This window comes from Oryx dammah, unplaced genomic scaffold, assembly GCF_014754425.2.
Source record: "Oryx dammah isolate SB20612 unplaced genomic scaffold, SCBI_Odam_1.1 HiC_scaffold_19, whole genome shotgun sequence".
NCBI lineage: Eukaryota > Metazoa > Chordata > Mammalia > Artiodactyla > Bovidae > Oryx > Oryx dammah.
In genome coordinates this window covers 43,258,956-43,271,965 of record NW_024070203.1, presented here as the reverse complement: position 1 = coordinate 43,271,965, position 13,010 = coordinate 43,258,956, and the positions used below count along the sequence as shown (strand labels likewise).

The 13,010-nt window shown below is 44.7% G+C and overlaps 2 protein-coding genes across 17 annotated transcripts in view; one reads left to right on the top strand and one right to left on the bottom strand.

The window, feature by feature from the left end:
* ARFGEF1 (ADP ribosylation factor guanine nucleotide exchange factor 1) overlaps positions 1 to 10,899 on the top strand; it is a 132,296-nt gene extending 121,397 nt beyond the window's left edge. Inside the window, exons 34-39 of one of the 2 annotated variants that reach the window (XR_005724600.1) lie at positions 910 to 1,039; positions 5,299 to 5,385; positions 6,109 to 6,277; positions 7,143 to 7,281; positions 8,094 to 8,211; positions 9,432 to 10,899. Coding sequence is in view for 1 of the 2 variants with exons in the window: in XM_040261329.1 (XP_040117263.1) it covers positions 910 to 1,039; positions 5,246 to 5,385; positions 6,109 to 6,277; positions 7,143 to 7,281; positions 8,094 to 8,211; positions 9,432 to 9,596 (861 nt within the window). In the remaining variant the exon portion in view is untranslated. Of the gene's footprint in view, positions 1 to 909; positions 1,040 to 5,245; positions 5,386 to 6,108; positions 6,278 to 7,142; positions 7,282 to 8,093; positions 8,212 to 9,431 lie in introns of both variants that reach the window. The other variant, XM_040261329.1, reaches the window with a different exon arrangement.
* Positions 10,900 to 11,923: 1,024 nt separating this feature from the next.
* Positions 11,924 to 13,010, bottom strand: part of CSPP1 (centrosome and spindle pole associated protein 1) — a 119,825-nt gene continuing 118,738 nt past the window's right edge. For all 15 annotated transcript variants that reach the window (XM_040261342.1, XM_040261330.1, XM_040261340.1 and 12 more), the window contains one exon: positions 11,924 to 12,785. In XM_040261342.1, coding sequence (XP_040117276.1) covers positions 12,574 to 12,785 — 212 coding nt within the window. In that variant the 3' untranslated portion in view covers positions 11,924 to 12,573. The remainder of the gene's footprint in view (positions 12,786 to 13,010) is intronic.

Below are 13,010 nucleotides of genomic sequence, written 5' to 3'. Positions count from 1 at the left end.
AGGTACATGGTCTGTTTTGGAGCAAAATTTCTCTGTGGATCCGTGAACCTGTAAAATAAATGATCCCCTTGCAGAATACAATGGTGGGCAAGCATGGGTAAAGATTCTCATTCCAAAAGCGAAAATTGAAAGAAATCAAAAGGGTCCCTTGTGGAGGCCGGCAGTGATCTTCACAGTCTCTTCCTTGGCTCTGAGACCTGCAGCTGCCCTGCCTCTGCTTCTGGCCTCATGCTGGAACCAGGTGGAGCTGGCAGAGTAGTCATGTCAGCCCCCACAGACCGTCTGACACTGCAGGTGCCTTGCATTTACTACCAAATCCTCCACAACCTGCTCATTTTCAGACCAGAAAACCTCAGCTTAGAACTAGATCCCTGGCTTTCCCAAGGTTACACGTAGCTGGAACTGGACTCTGGTGTGGTTCTGTGGACCTGTCAGCTTCTCTGCAGGGCCAGTTTCCTTGTCGGCCACCTTCTCACTGCCCTTTCTGGATGCTGGTCTGGGGTGACAGGACACCCTTCCTTTACAGAGCGTTCCTGGGCTCAGCCTGCACCAAGTGTGCACAGACCGCACCCACTACATACGTTCTGTCTGGATTTCACGACAGTTCATGGATATTGCTGACAAGTTTTGCCACACAGTGAAGCTTAGCGTTTTTATCTGTTGCCCTTGGGTGGTGTCAGGCCTGATCTCAGTGAGGGTCAGAAAGTAAGCTTTTCTTTAAAAGATTGCCAGCTCTTATCTGTGTGTAGTGATATTAAATAGTTTCCCATTATGTCCATTATTGCAGTGTGTGCAGTGTCATTTTCATATGGACACAATGTAAATTACTTTTCTAAAGACAATGTAATAGAAACTGTTTTCATCATTTAGCTTTATTTGTTGTACTTAAAATGAATTTTTTTTTATTAGGATACAATATCACAGAAATCTGTAGATATTCATGATTCTATTCAACCAAGATCAGATAATAGACAGCAAGCTCCATTGGCTTCTGTCTCTACTGTGAATGAAGAAATCAGCAAAATTAAACCCACAGCAAGTGAGTTATTTCTCTTAATTATGTATTTTGTTTTGTGTATGCAAGACTTTATAAATGAAAGTTTTGCTTTTACTCACACGTACTGTAGTTGGTTATGCGGTCACTTTATCATTGAGTTTGCTGCAGCTTGGACATCCCTGATAGAGGCTGTCTCGCAGGTGGTCAGGACTCTGCTGACACCTGCAAGGCTCATTTTTTTCCTACAGCGCTCTCAGCTGATGTTTGTTCCAAGCACGTGGGTATTCTTCCTGCAGAAGAGGGGCCTAAAAGGTCTTCCTCTGTCCTCAGCAAGAGGGGAGGTAGCAGCCAGGCCGTCCAAGGAGCACTCTGCTGGCCAATCCCCCCCAACCCCGGTGCTCCTCTGCACCTCCCCTCACCTTTAGTTCTTTTCACAAAGGAGGAGGACTCCCTTGTTTTTCACTAAATTGGTTCAATTTCATTTATTGAACAAAAGTTAACAACACTGAGAAAAGACAGCCTCCTCCCTGGAGGAAAACGGGAAATGTGTTCCACAGTGGCTGCACAATTTTATATTCCCCCTAGCAATTCCATTTTTTCCACATCCTCACAAACATTTCAGTCTTCTTTTTCTCTCCTTAATAATAGCCATCCTAGTGGGTATAAAATGTTGTCTCATTGTGGTTTTACTCTGCATTTCCCGATTGATTAATGATGTTGAGTATTTTTTCACGTGCTTTTTGGCCATTTGTAATCATTTTTTGGAGAAATACTTATTCGTGTCCTTTGCTAATTTTTAATTGGTTGGTTGTTGTTGAGTTGTAGGAGTTTCTCACATACTCTGGACACTATCCCCATATCACATACACGATTTGCAGGGGGTTTATTTTCTCCCATTTTGTAGGTCATCTTTTCACTTCTGATGATATGCTCTGATTGCACGAAAGTTCTTATTTTGCTGAAGTTCAGTTTGTCTTGCTGTTGCTCACATGTCTGGTGTCATGGTTAGGAACCAACCGCAGCCCAAACTAAGGTCAGGGAGATTTTCCCTAGTGTTGTCTTCCAAGAATTTTATACTTACAGCTCTTACATTTAAGGAATTGATTCATTTTCAGTTTATTGTTTTCAGGGTATTTTTATTAACCCTTGGTATTTATACTTCTTGTTGAGGGAAGACAGATTTTGTACCTCCTGGAAAGGAGCCTCTACCTTCAGTTACTGTGTCTCGCTTCTTAGAAGGGAGATAGGTGGTGGTGAGTTGTCCATTTTCGTTTTTCATTCCTGTTTTCTGGAGCACAGCTGTTAGAATCCATACCAGCTTTGGTCTACCCTGGAAAATGCCACAGTACATGGCTTTGCTCTCTCTCAACCCCAGGACTGGACCTTGGAAGGGAAAGACGTAGTTGCAAGTTTTCACTGAGCTGATCTGGGCACAGGCCTTGAACTGAAGTGGAGAGTGCTTCCCCCTGCCCCTCTGATCTGAGGGCTCATGTTTCCTTCCTCCCACCACCCCTTCGTAGTCCTTTAGGAAGAGCTCCCGTGTCCCCCAAGAGCCCTCCATGCAGGGGACGGGGCAGAGGTGCCCAAGGAGGTGGCTCAGAGGAGCACAGGTTGCAGCTGCTCCGCTCCTCCTTCACTCTCAGAAGCTGGTACTGCCCCAGTGAAATGGTCCTTAACATGAGTTTGTGAAACAGACTTGTTCAGATAGAAATTGTCCCCCAGACACACTGCTGGTCCCTGCTGGTGAGGCTGAGTCCAGCTCCTCACCTGCGATAGCTCAGTCTCTCCAAGTCTGGGGTGTGGCCAGCATGTCCTGCCCCAGAAACCTGAGAGTAGTTATGACTTGGATGAGGGAGGGCTAGGAAAGGACATCTTGGACTTGGGGGGGTGTCTTTCGTTTTTTACATTTTTTGACTTGAGACCTAATGCTAAGAACTGAATGTTCAGTACAGCAACATTTCTGAAATCTGGAAAGGAGCCGTCATGACCTAATAGAGAATAAATTTAAGTAAGTTGTTTGGCTGTCTGCCCCAAATTCCTAAAACCTGAATTAATTTCTGGAAATTGGGGGATTCCCTGGCGGGTCCAAGTGGTGAGGACTCAGGGCTCTCGCTGCCATGGTGCAGGTTCAGAGAGCTAAGACCCTGCAAGCTGCAGGTGTGGCCAAAAACAAAAAAAAATAAATTTTAGAAATTGGTGCCAGAAAAGGGAGTTTGTGATAAAAGCAGAGAAAATCTGAATGGTTGTCAAGGCTGAGGCCAGTGTACGGGCCTCCCTGACCCCACCGCACCAGGGACGACCATCCAGCTCCTGGAAGGCTTCCCGGAGAACTGACCTTAGCTGGTGACTGCTGCTGGCTCTTGAGCATCTCAGTAGTTGAGTTGTCTTTCCTAAACTTGTGTTTCTACGTCTGCTCACCTGACGCCATGGAGATGGAAAGTCCTTCCTTCCATGAGTCTGTGTCCTTATAGAAACGGCCCTTCCAAGCACAGTAGTTCAGGCCAGAGGAAGGCAGCCATGTTCCACCCCAGGCCATGTCTGAGCACTGGTCACCTCCAGGGTGGTTGGTCTTACAGTCCTGCACTAGGCATGACTGCGTGGACTTCTGGGCTTATGCTTTAGAAATAGGAGGCCATTTTAGATGCAACACCAACCTGGATCCAAATAAAGCATGTACTCTGGTTGACCCTCCATGTCTTCCAGTTGGTCACAGTTCTAGCCCCTCACTCCCTGCCTCACAGATCTAGCTCCTGTTGTTTTCTTCTGGCTTTTTTATATTCAGTTCAGTTCAGTCGCTCAGTCGTGTCCGACTCTTTGCAACCCCATGAATTGCAGCACGCCAGGCCTCCCTGTCCATCACCAACTCCCGGAGTTCACTCAAACTCATGTCCATCGAGTCGGTGATGCCATCCAGCCATCTCATCCTTGGTCGTCCCCTTTTCCTCCTGCCCCCAATCCCTCCCAGCGTCAGAGTCTTTTCCAATGAGTCAACTCTTCGCATGAGGTGGCCAAAGTACTGGAGTTTCAGCTTCAGCATCAGTCCTTCCAAAGAACACCCAGGACTGATCTCCTTCAGAATGGACTGGTTGGATCTCCTTGCAGTCCAAGGGACTCTCAAGAGTCTTCTCCAACACCACAGTTCAAAAGCATCAATTCTTCGGCACTCAGCTTTCTTCACAGTCCAACTCTCACATCCATACATGACCACAGGAAAAACCATAGCCTTGACTAGACGGACCTTTGTCAGCAAAGTAATGTCTCTGCTTTTGAATATGTTTATCTAGGTTGGTCATAACTTTCCTTCCAAGGAGTAAGCGTCTTTTAATTTCATGGCTGCAGTCACCATCTGCGTGATTTTGGAGCCCCAAAAAATAGTTTGACACTGTTTCCACTGTTTCCCCATCTATTTCCCATGAAGTGATGGGACCAGATGCCATGATCTTTGTTTTCTGAACGTTGAGCTTTAAGCCAACTTTTTCACTCTCCTTTCACTTTCATCAAAAGGCTTTTGAGTTCCTCTTCACTTCCTGCCGTAAGGGTGGTGTCATCTGCATATCTGAGGTTATGATTATTTCTCCCGGCAATCTTGATTCCAGCTTGTGCTTCTTCCAGCCCAGCATTTATCATGATATACTCTGCATAGAAGTTAAATAAGCAGGGTGACAATATACAGCCTTGACGTACTCCTTTTCCTATTTGGAACCAGTCTGTTGTTCCATGTCCAGTTCTAACTGTTGCTTCCTGACCTGCATATAGGTTTCTCAAGAGGCAGGTCAGGTGATCTGGTATTCTCATCTCTTTCAGGATTTTCCACAGTTTCTTGTGATCCACACAGTCAAAGGCTTTGGCATAGTCAATTTATATTACCTGTAGTCAAAGGTCAAACTTGGGTTTGTAGCAAATGCTATTGAAACTGTAGCTTTTAATCCATTTGATACATTTTATTAAAGAATAATCTAAATATTACTTTAAATTTTGTCCTGGCACCTTCTTGAATGTATTCACTGTTCAGTTATTTTGAATATTTTTGTTTACTGAAGAAGTGAATTTTCTAAGGCTTTTCTAAATACTGATTAAATGCAGCTTTTACTGAGTGCTCATGTACAGAAGCAGGCTGTCCTTCAATGTGATGTGTGCAAGTTACCTTCATACATGTTAATGTTTCCTTAGCATTGTAATGTCACAGAAATTATAAAGGATTCAAAATAATTTTTGTTTGCATGTGCATTGGGGTGGGTTTCCTCACAGAATTTCCAGAACAAAAATTGTTTGCCGCCCTGTTGATTAAATGTGTTGTGCAGCTGGAACTCATCCAGACTATCGACAACATCGTGTTCTTCCCCGCCACAAGTAGGAAGGAGGACGCAGAAAACTTAGCCGCGGCGCAGGTGAGTGGTTGCAGGGGGTCAGCTCTGCTGTCTGGGCTTCCGAGCAGAGGCGAAGCGAGAGGGGGCTGTTTGGGGGCCATCATCGCCCCACGGCTGTCAGCCCAGACCATGGGACCGAGGACACGGCCAAGGCTGAGAGTGCGGGCACAGCGGGGAGGGGTTTTGGGATTGAGCCTGGGGCCTGGTGGTTGACAGCTCATGATGAAGCAGCGGGTGAAGAGCTTGGAGGCAAGAACCAGGGAGACAGGAGGAGCCATGAGCCAGTGCTGCCTTGCAGCTCCGTGAGGAAGCTGTACTGAGAAGGCTGTAGTCAGCTGTACTAGAGCAAGTGATCCTTCATCCATTGCGGAGTAGGGGCTTTGCCAGCTGGTTACTAAAGGGGTGAGGGGTAGGTTATGCACAAGGATATGTGTGATTACAGTCCACAGCCTCAAACTGGTTAATCGAAGTGAGGACCTAAGCAGGGCGAGGAACATGAAGGGGGCAGAGGCTGAGGGTCTCCTGGGGCAGAGCTCTGGGGTCAAGAGTTGTGGGCGGGGGGGGCCACAGATATTGGGGGTGGTGCTCAGTGAGAAGGGTGCAAGGAATAAAGATTCTGGAGATTTAATAAGAGAAGGTGGTCTTTTACTGTTGAGACAGATTAAGTTCTATGGCTTGCTCATAGAAGTGGTCTTTGGTTCTGTGACTGTGGGTGCCTGTGCTGTGGTGGTTTGTTTTCCAAAGAGAGACGCTGTGGACTTTGATGTTCGAGTGGACACTCAAGACCAAGGAATGTATCGCTTTTTAACATCACAACAACTCTTCAAGCTACTGGACTGCTTGTTAGAGTCGCACAGATTTGCAAAAGCTTTCAACTCCAACAATGAACAGAGGACGGCTCTGTGGAAGGCAGGTAAGCCATGCTATGCAGGCCACGCCCTTAGCGGGCAAGCGGCGGGGTCACACAAGGGGACTCACAGTGCAAATGTTGAGTCCTCACCAGCTGTTGGCAAACAGTCCCTCAACGGGTCTTTTTCCGGCCTAGAAAATGCCAAATAACTGCCTGAGTGGATGAGTCTCCCCATGTTTAATCACACTGTTAACTGGTTTTCACATTGTTTTTCACTTTCTGTGCTCAGCCTGGGCCTTCCTATTGATACCGTCTACTTACTAGAACTGAGAAAAAGTGGGAGGGTCCCAGGCATGAAGGCATCTGTATTGAGTGCCTGTTCCCCAGGGTGTGGCCAGAACATAAGTAGGAGGGAGATTTGTTTTTGAACAAGTTGGAAAATTTAAGTAAGAAGCAAGCTTTTTAACAATTTTACTGACAGTGTTATTTTTTAAAGAAATAGTTACTTGGGGCCAATTAGGTGCAGAACAGTGCTGAGTGAGAGGCTGAAGAATGTGCATAAAAAAGGAGGAAGCTGCTGTTCCTTGACCGCAAAGTCCTCTGACAAGAGTGCTGAGTGCTGTATACTTAGGAATTTTATTTCATCCATGTTTTCTCTTTACCACCTCATTAAACCCACCCAGGCTCTGTTCATTCTCTCCCTTCTTGTACAGCCTTGCTTCTGTAAATAGATGGTACTTAACTTTTTCCCCTTGATTCAACCCAAGTTGTGGCCACTGTTCAGCCGAGACCGTTCCTGCCAAGGGCCCTGGGCTCCTCACTTCCCTGGGCCTGGAGGCTGCTGACCTTTGGCCGTTCTGCGTTCCACGCAGGCCGTGTACCTTCACTAGATGCTCCCCTCCTGTTAACTCCGAGTTCCCCTCTGCAGGCTTCAAGGGCAAATCCAAGCCCAACCTTCTGAAGCAGGAGACGAGCAGCCTGGCCTGCGGGCTGCGCATTCTCTTCCGGATGTACACGGACGAGAGCCGGGCCAGCGCCTGGGAGGAGGTCCAGCAGAGGCTCTTAAAGTAAGACGCGGGGCTTCGGCCCATGTAGCTGCTCAGCACAGTGTGCGGAGGGCCGCACCGTGCCTGGGGAGTCCACAGCTGGGCAGATGACTTGGGGCCTGCGGAGGAGATTGTAAAAGCTAACACAGTCTTATAGACAAATGTGCTTCTGCAGAGTTGTTGAGATGTAAGCAAATTGTCTATTTTTGCTGTTACAGGACAAAGGAGGAAGTTCTAGGTCTTAATTTTTAGGCTCTTTTTCATGTCATAGATAGATTTGTTTTTAGAAACTGATCCATTTCTGAACATGAAAAACATTCCTGCTGACATTTAGTTTGAAAAAGTATGTGGAGTTTCTGTTGGTGTTTTAGTTTTGTTTGCATTCCATTTTTACTCCATGACAACTTAAGATTTTGTCCTTTCAGAAAGAATACAGTCTTTTACCTTGTATTCTTTTGTCTTCTTGAGAGAATAGATTTTCTCAGAAACCAACTGATTTCATTTTAGAATTTCTGGCAGTCACCTGGGCCGTTTCCCCAGTTCTTGATGGGGCTGTTAAGGCCCCAGAGCATCGAGGTCACAGTGCAGGAGGGGAAGGGCCACCCCGGGTTTCAGCCACAGTCTCGGCACCAATCCCGTGCTTGTGCTCCTCTCCATGGCGGTTTAGCTTATAAGAGAACTTCCAAAAGGAAGAAAATGTCGGTTTCCCGATAGGCTCCAGTTGACATTAGTTACCATTCACTGTCCTCCTGGTCTCAGTTGTTCCTGCGTGGTGATGTCAGGCCAGCGGGTGCACCACCAGCAAGCGTGATGGGGAACCTTTTCCATTTCAGTGTCTGCAGCGAAGCGCTCAGTTACTTTCTTACTCTAACGTCGGAAAGTCATCGGGAAGCCTGGACTAACTTACTGCTCTTATTTCTGACTAAAGTCCTGAAGATCAGCGATAATAGGGTGAGTACCAGGCCCCTTGTCTACCAGCATCCCCAGCCTGAGGGGCGCATGCCCGAGTGGGAGGTGGGGGTGGAGGCCCTCCCCACCCCACTCTGTTCTCCACTGAGTGATCCTGTAGGGCTGCACTAGGGGAGGAATCAGAATCCGTTCGGACAGTTCCCCCACCCCTACTGCGGCTCCCGCCCCGCCCCCAGGGGTCTCTCCTGTCGCATCCAGGACAGCTGCCAGTGTGGCCGCGATCGTGGTTGCACTGGGGCAGCAGGCTCCCGTTGTTCCTCTGGCAGAGGGACTGATTCTGTGGGAATGGGCCGTAAACTCACTTAAGAATTTTAACCAGTAGAAAACAAAGATCAGATGTATAATGTATAGCCATATATACCATTTAGACTTCTCAGAAAAACACATTTTACTTGTTAAAAAATGTACCAACGTACAGCCCACATAAATGGAAATGGGGGTTCCTGTGATCCCTAAAAAGGTTTAAAAATACCTAATCTGGTGGCTGACACTGTGGGCCCCACAGATGCCATGTAATGCCGCTCTGTGCCTATGTGTGTGCCCCTCTGACCTGGGCCAGGTAGAGCTTGGAGAAGTACCTTCTGGCAACCAACAGCCAAGTGGACGAGAAGGACTTCCAATCCATCTGCCTTGTCCCACACTTTGCCTTCTTACCAGTGTGTCACACCGCTCCCTCATACCATATGAGGTGGGAGAACAGACAAGGAGAGAAAACAGGCAGATAGCTAGTATTAAGAGATTAAACTACAACAAAAATAGAATAGAATGCATGGAGCCCTCATATTTTCTATTACAATATTAGATAGAATTTGAAGTTTTAGAGACAACTCTGTTTACCAGACAGAATAGTTTCAGTAACCCATAGCTTATAAAAACTGTGATTCTTGCTTGGCTTCTTACTTTTGCTTATTATCCGAGGGAAAACAATGATAAATACTAAATGTTTGTCCTAAGTTTGTCAAGGAAATGTAATGAAAAATGTTTTCCAAAATAAGGATGGATAACTAAGTGAATCATGTATGTACTAAGTTCTGAATACGTCTCAGTCGTTCAGGCGCATGATCAATAATCACTGCTCTACGCAGATGCGTCTCCTGTCTTCTCTCTCAGGGCACTGTCCCCAAGTGGGTTCCTTCTAAAGGCACTTTGAGGTTCTGTGGTTTGCAATGAGAGCATTACTAACAGAATTCATTTCCCCCCAGTTTAAAGCTCATGCATCATTCTACTACCCTCTCTTATGTGAAATTATGCAATTTGACTTGATTCCTGAACTTCGTGCTGTTCTTAGAAGATTTTTTCTGAGAATTGGAGTAGTTTTTCAGATATCACAACCACCCGAACAGGAACTTGGAATAATCAAGCAATGATGGGAACTTCATATTTTTCTGTTGGCGTTTACATCCCTCCGTTCTTTAAAAGGACCCCGGAGCTGAGGTTTCCTACCTGAAAAATGGTTTCTCTGGATTGCTGTGTCTAAACGTTACTTCTAAGAAGCTTAGAATTTCAGTTCGAACCTGCAGTGCTCCTGTCCGTCCCTTTTGTAACCTGGTGGATTCTGTTTGTCGTGTTGGGCTCACAAGCAAAAAACCTGTTCCCACAGTGTCAGCTTGTACGCTCACATGTCCTTCCCTGTCCTCAGTGGCAGGCAGAGCCCTACATATTTCTGGCAGGTATCGAAGTGAAACTTACCCAAAGAACTCTAGATGTAAAGATTTGAACTTCTGCAAGAAGTACAACTCAGGAGAGCTGTATTTTGAAGGATAAAATGTTTATAATTGGGGGTTGGGGGGAGAAGAAGAAATTATTGTTCATGGTAAAAGTTATTTAGCAACTATGGTATTCTTATTCTGAAGATTTTTGCACACTCAGGCTATCTGAGATACTGGTAATGATCCTTCTGTGAAAAATGTACAGAGATGCAGGTCTGTAATATAAAAATCTTAAGACATTATAGAGTTCTTCCTGCACTGTTTTATTTCTTTATTTTCTTATTCATTTGCTAAATACCTATAATATTTTGTCAAATGCACTAAACATTTGGGTTGAACTTCTTGTCTTTTTTATTTTGTGGGGATTTGGTTTTGCCCTTTTTACAGGGTGGTTATTTTGAGGGTTTAACATGCCCAGAAGCTGTTGTGGCTGACACTTGTCATGATCAACACCAACAAAGGTGGAACATACCCCTGCTGATGTAACTACCTGTAATACACTTCTCTTAGGGCTTTGAAAGATGAGCCATTAAAATAGAATGATTCTTCATGGACCGAAACTTGAATCACTGCAGAATGAATCTCGGTTGCTGTCACTTCCTTTTCTTTTCTTTTGGGTGGCGGGGCTTGATGTAGATTTTACTCTATGTACAGAATTTAATGTTGAATATATTAAAATAACAAATCTGGCATGGTTTGGGGAGGTTAGATTTACTGGAAACGTATTCATACTGTGAATTGTGCTCTGATGGTTAAAAAAACAAGATTGTCAAGCATTCCGTATTAACAGTGGATGTAGAAAATTTTTTCAGATGGATAAAATGTATATGGTACAGATGTAAAGTTTTCTATGTAAAAAATTCTGTACAACTTTCTGTACAATATTGATTCTCATCTGGCATATTCTAATCAGGTTATAGGTCAATAAAGTTTTTGAATTATTTCATCAGTGCAATCAAAACCTATGTCATCCACGGCCCCATGTTTCATTGACTTTTTTTTTTTCCCCTTAAAAGCCTAACTAAGGAAAGGATATTCTCATTGACAGCTCTATGTGAATTCAATGTCCTTTAGTTGTGATATTTTCTCTCCAGCTCCTGGCGTTTGATCCTCCCCCATATCCTGCTTTCTCAACTATAGGCTACTCATAGTTTAATATTTGGGGCATTTATGAACCCAGAATAGGGCAGTACTATGTGAACGAACGCTGAGAGAAAGAGCTAAAGTTACCTTTGCGGCAGCTTGCAGGGTGGCAGTGTGTTTCCTCAGAGTCGAGTGGTACAACAACCTGAAAAGAAAAAAGAGAACACGTAAAGACTATATTTATTTTGATGGCTGTGTTAAAAAAACCGAGAGCATTCAGTCTTAGCCCTTGCATCTCTCAGGTCACCAGCAGTCACTAAGCAGAACGTTTGTAAGTGCACTGCATTTGTTACCCCAGGGCCTGGCCCTGTGCAAGCCCAGCTGGATGCTGCAAGAGCCAGGAGCCCCCATGGCCATCTTGGCCTGTCTCAGGGTATTTTAGAGGACCTGGCTGTATTAACATTTATGGCATAAAATCAGGACTTTTCTCCAGCTGAGGCTTTCATCTTACTTTCAGGTGAAGACATAAGAAAAAAAATTCTCATAAATGATTTCATTACAAAAATTAGCATGGCATTTATATGCAACTAAAATTCCAAATATCTGAGAAGTTTCCCACTTAAGGGTGTGCTTACCTGATCTTAGAAGCATACCATCAGTGCCTAGGCGTGTTCTCGGCTCTCATTACTAGAATCTAAACAAGAAATATTTCCAAGGACTTGAATTAGTCTTCCCTTTTTTAAAGGCATCTCTTAGCGTTTAGGAGGGCTGATGACTCACCACAGGGTCCTCAGCCATGTGGCAAGGAGTCCCCATCCTTGACCTCGGGGGCGGGGGGGGGTCCTGCCTCTCCTCGACTTCTATATAGAAACCTCAATTCCAGTTAAAATAAGAAACTGACACTGGTAATAAAAATAATTTATTTTTATCAAGAAGTAGTTACATCATATAAAGAGCAAATTTACTGCCCTCATTGGCACAAAAATAAGAGGCAGAAAGATGTGATATGTAAGTGCATGGCTCACAGGGATAAAATCACTAACAACTCTTATAATTTATACTGAATCAGTAGTTACAAATGAAATGAAAATAGCACATCTAATTCTGATTACAGAGCAACAGCTATAACCAGTATATTTGCTAAGTGAAAAAATGATTTTGAATAGTGAAAACAATAGCAGATGTACATATAGCAGAGTATTCTTACAGTACTGTTAAGATACTTGTTTTATTCACCTTATCTTACAAGCAGAATTTAAAATAATGCACATATGGTAGTTGATTCCAAGAGTTCATTACCACCCTACTTTATGGCAAAGTTGTGCAAAAATACTTCTACACAATTCTACATTATATAAATTAATAGCCATGGCTTTTTATTTATGTACATAATATAAATACATCATATATATCATGGAAAAAATATACCTTATATACAGATGGATTATGAGTAACTGCCATGTACAGGCCAAAAGTAGCACATATTATTCAGGTTCAGGTTTCACATTCCTTTCAGCTTCAAAGGCACTACTGGGTCCAGTACAAACTGATTTTAACCGTGTGCAGTGGACAGGCCCTGCCAGGTGAAAGCGCCTGGTTTGCCAGGACCCTGCTGCTGCTCCTGCCTCAGCTGTTCCGCCATGAATTGCTTCAGTGTTTCTGAGGTGCCTGGGCGGAGCCAGGGCTCAGTGGCTACAGAGTTTGATCCATCGTCACCCCGGTGCCTCATGATGTCATCAGGGTCAACCAGTGAACTCTCATCATCTGAAGGAGGCAAGAGAGACTTGACTCAGGTAACAGGAGTGGCAGGTAGGTGATGGGAACAGACCTCCTGTATTCTAACCCATTAAGCTCTGCATTTCTCCACAGCATTGTGTTCTAAACTGTCCTGTTTTGTCCACACCCCTCCATATAGAGATAGGAAAGCAAACCCAGGAACAGGCCAGTGATATGGAACAAAACAGGACCACCTGAGCAAGGTGACTGTAT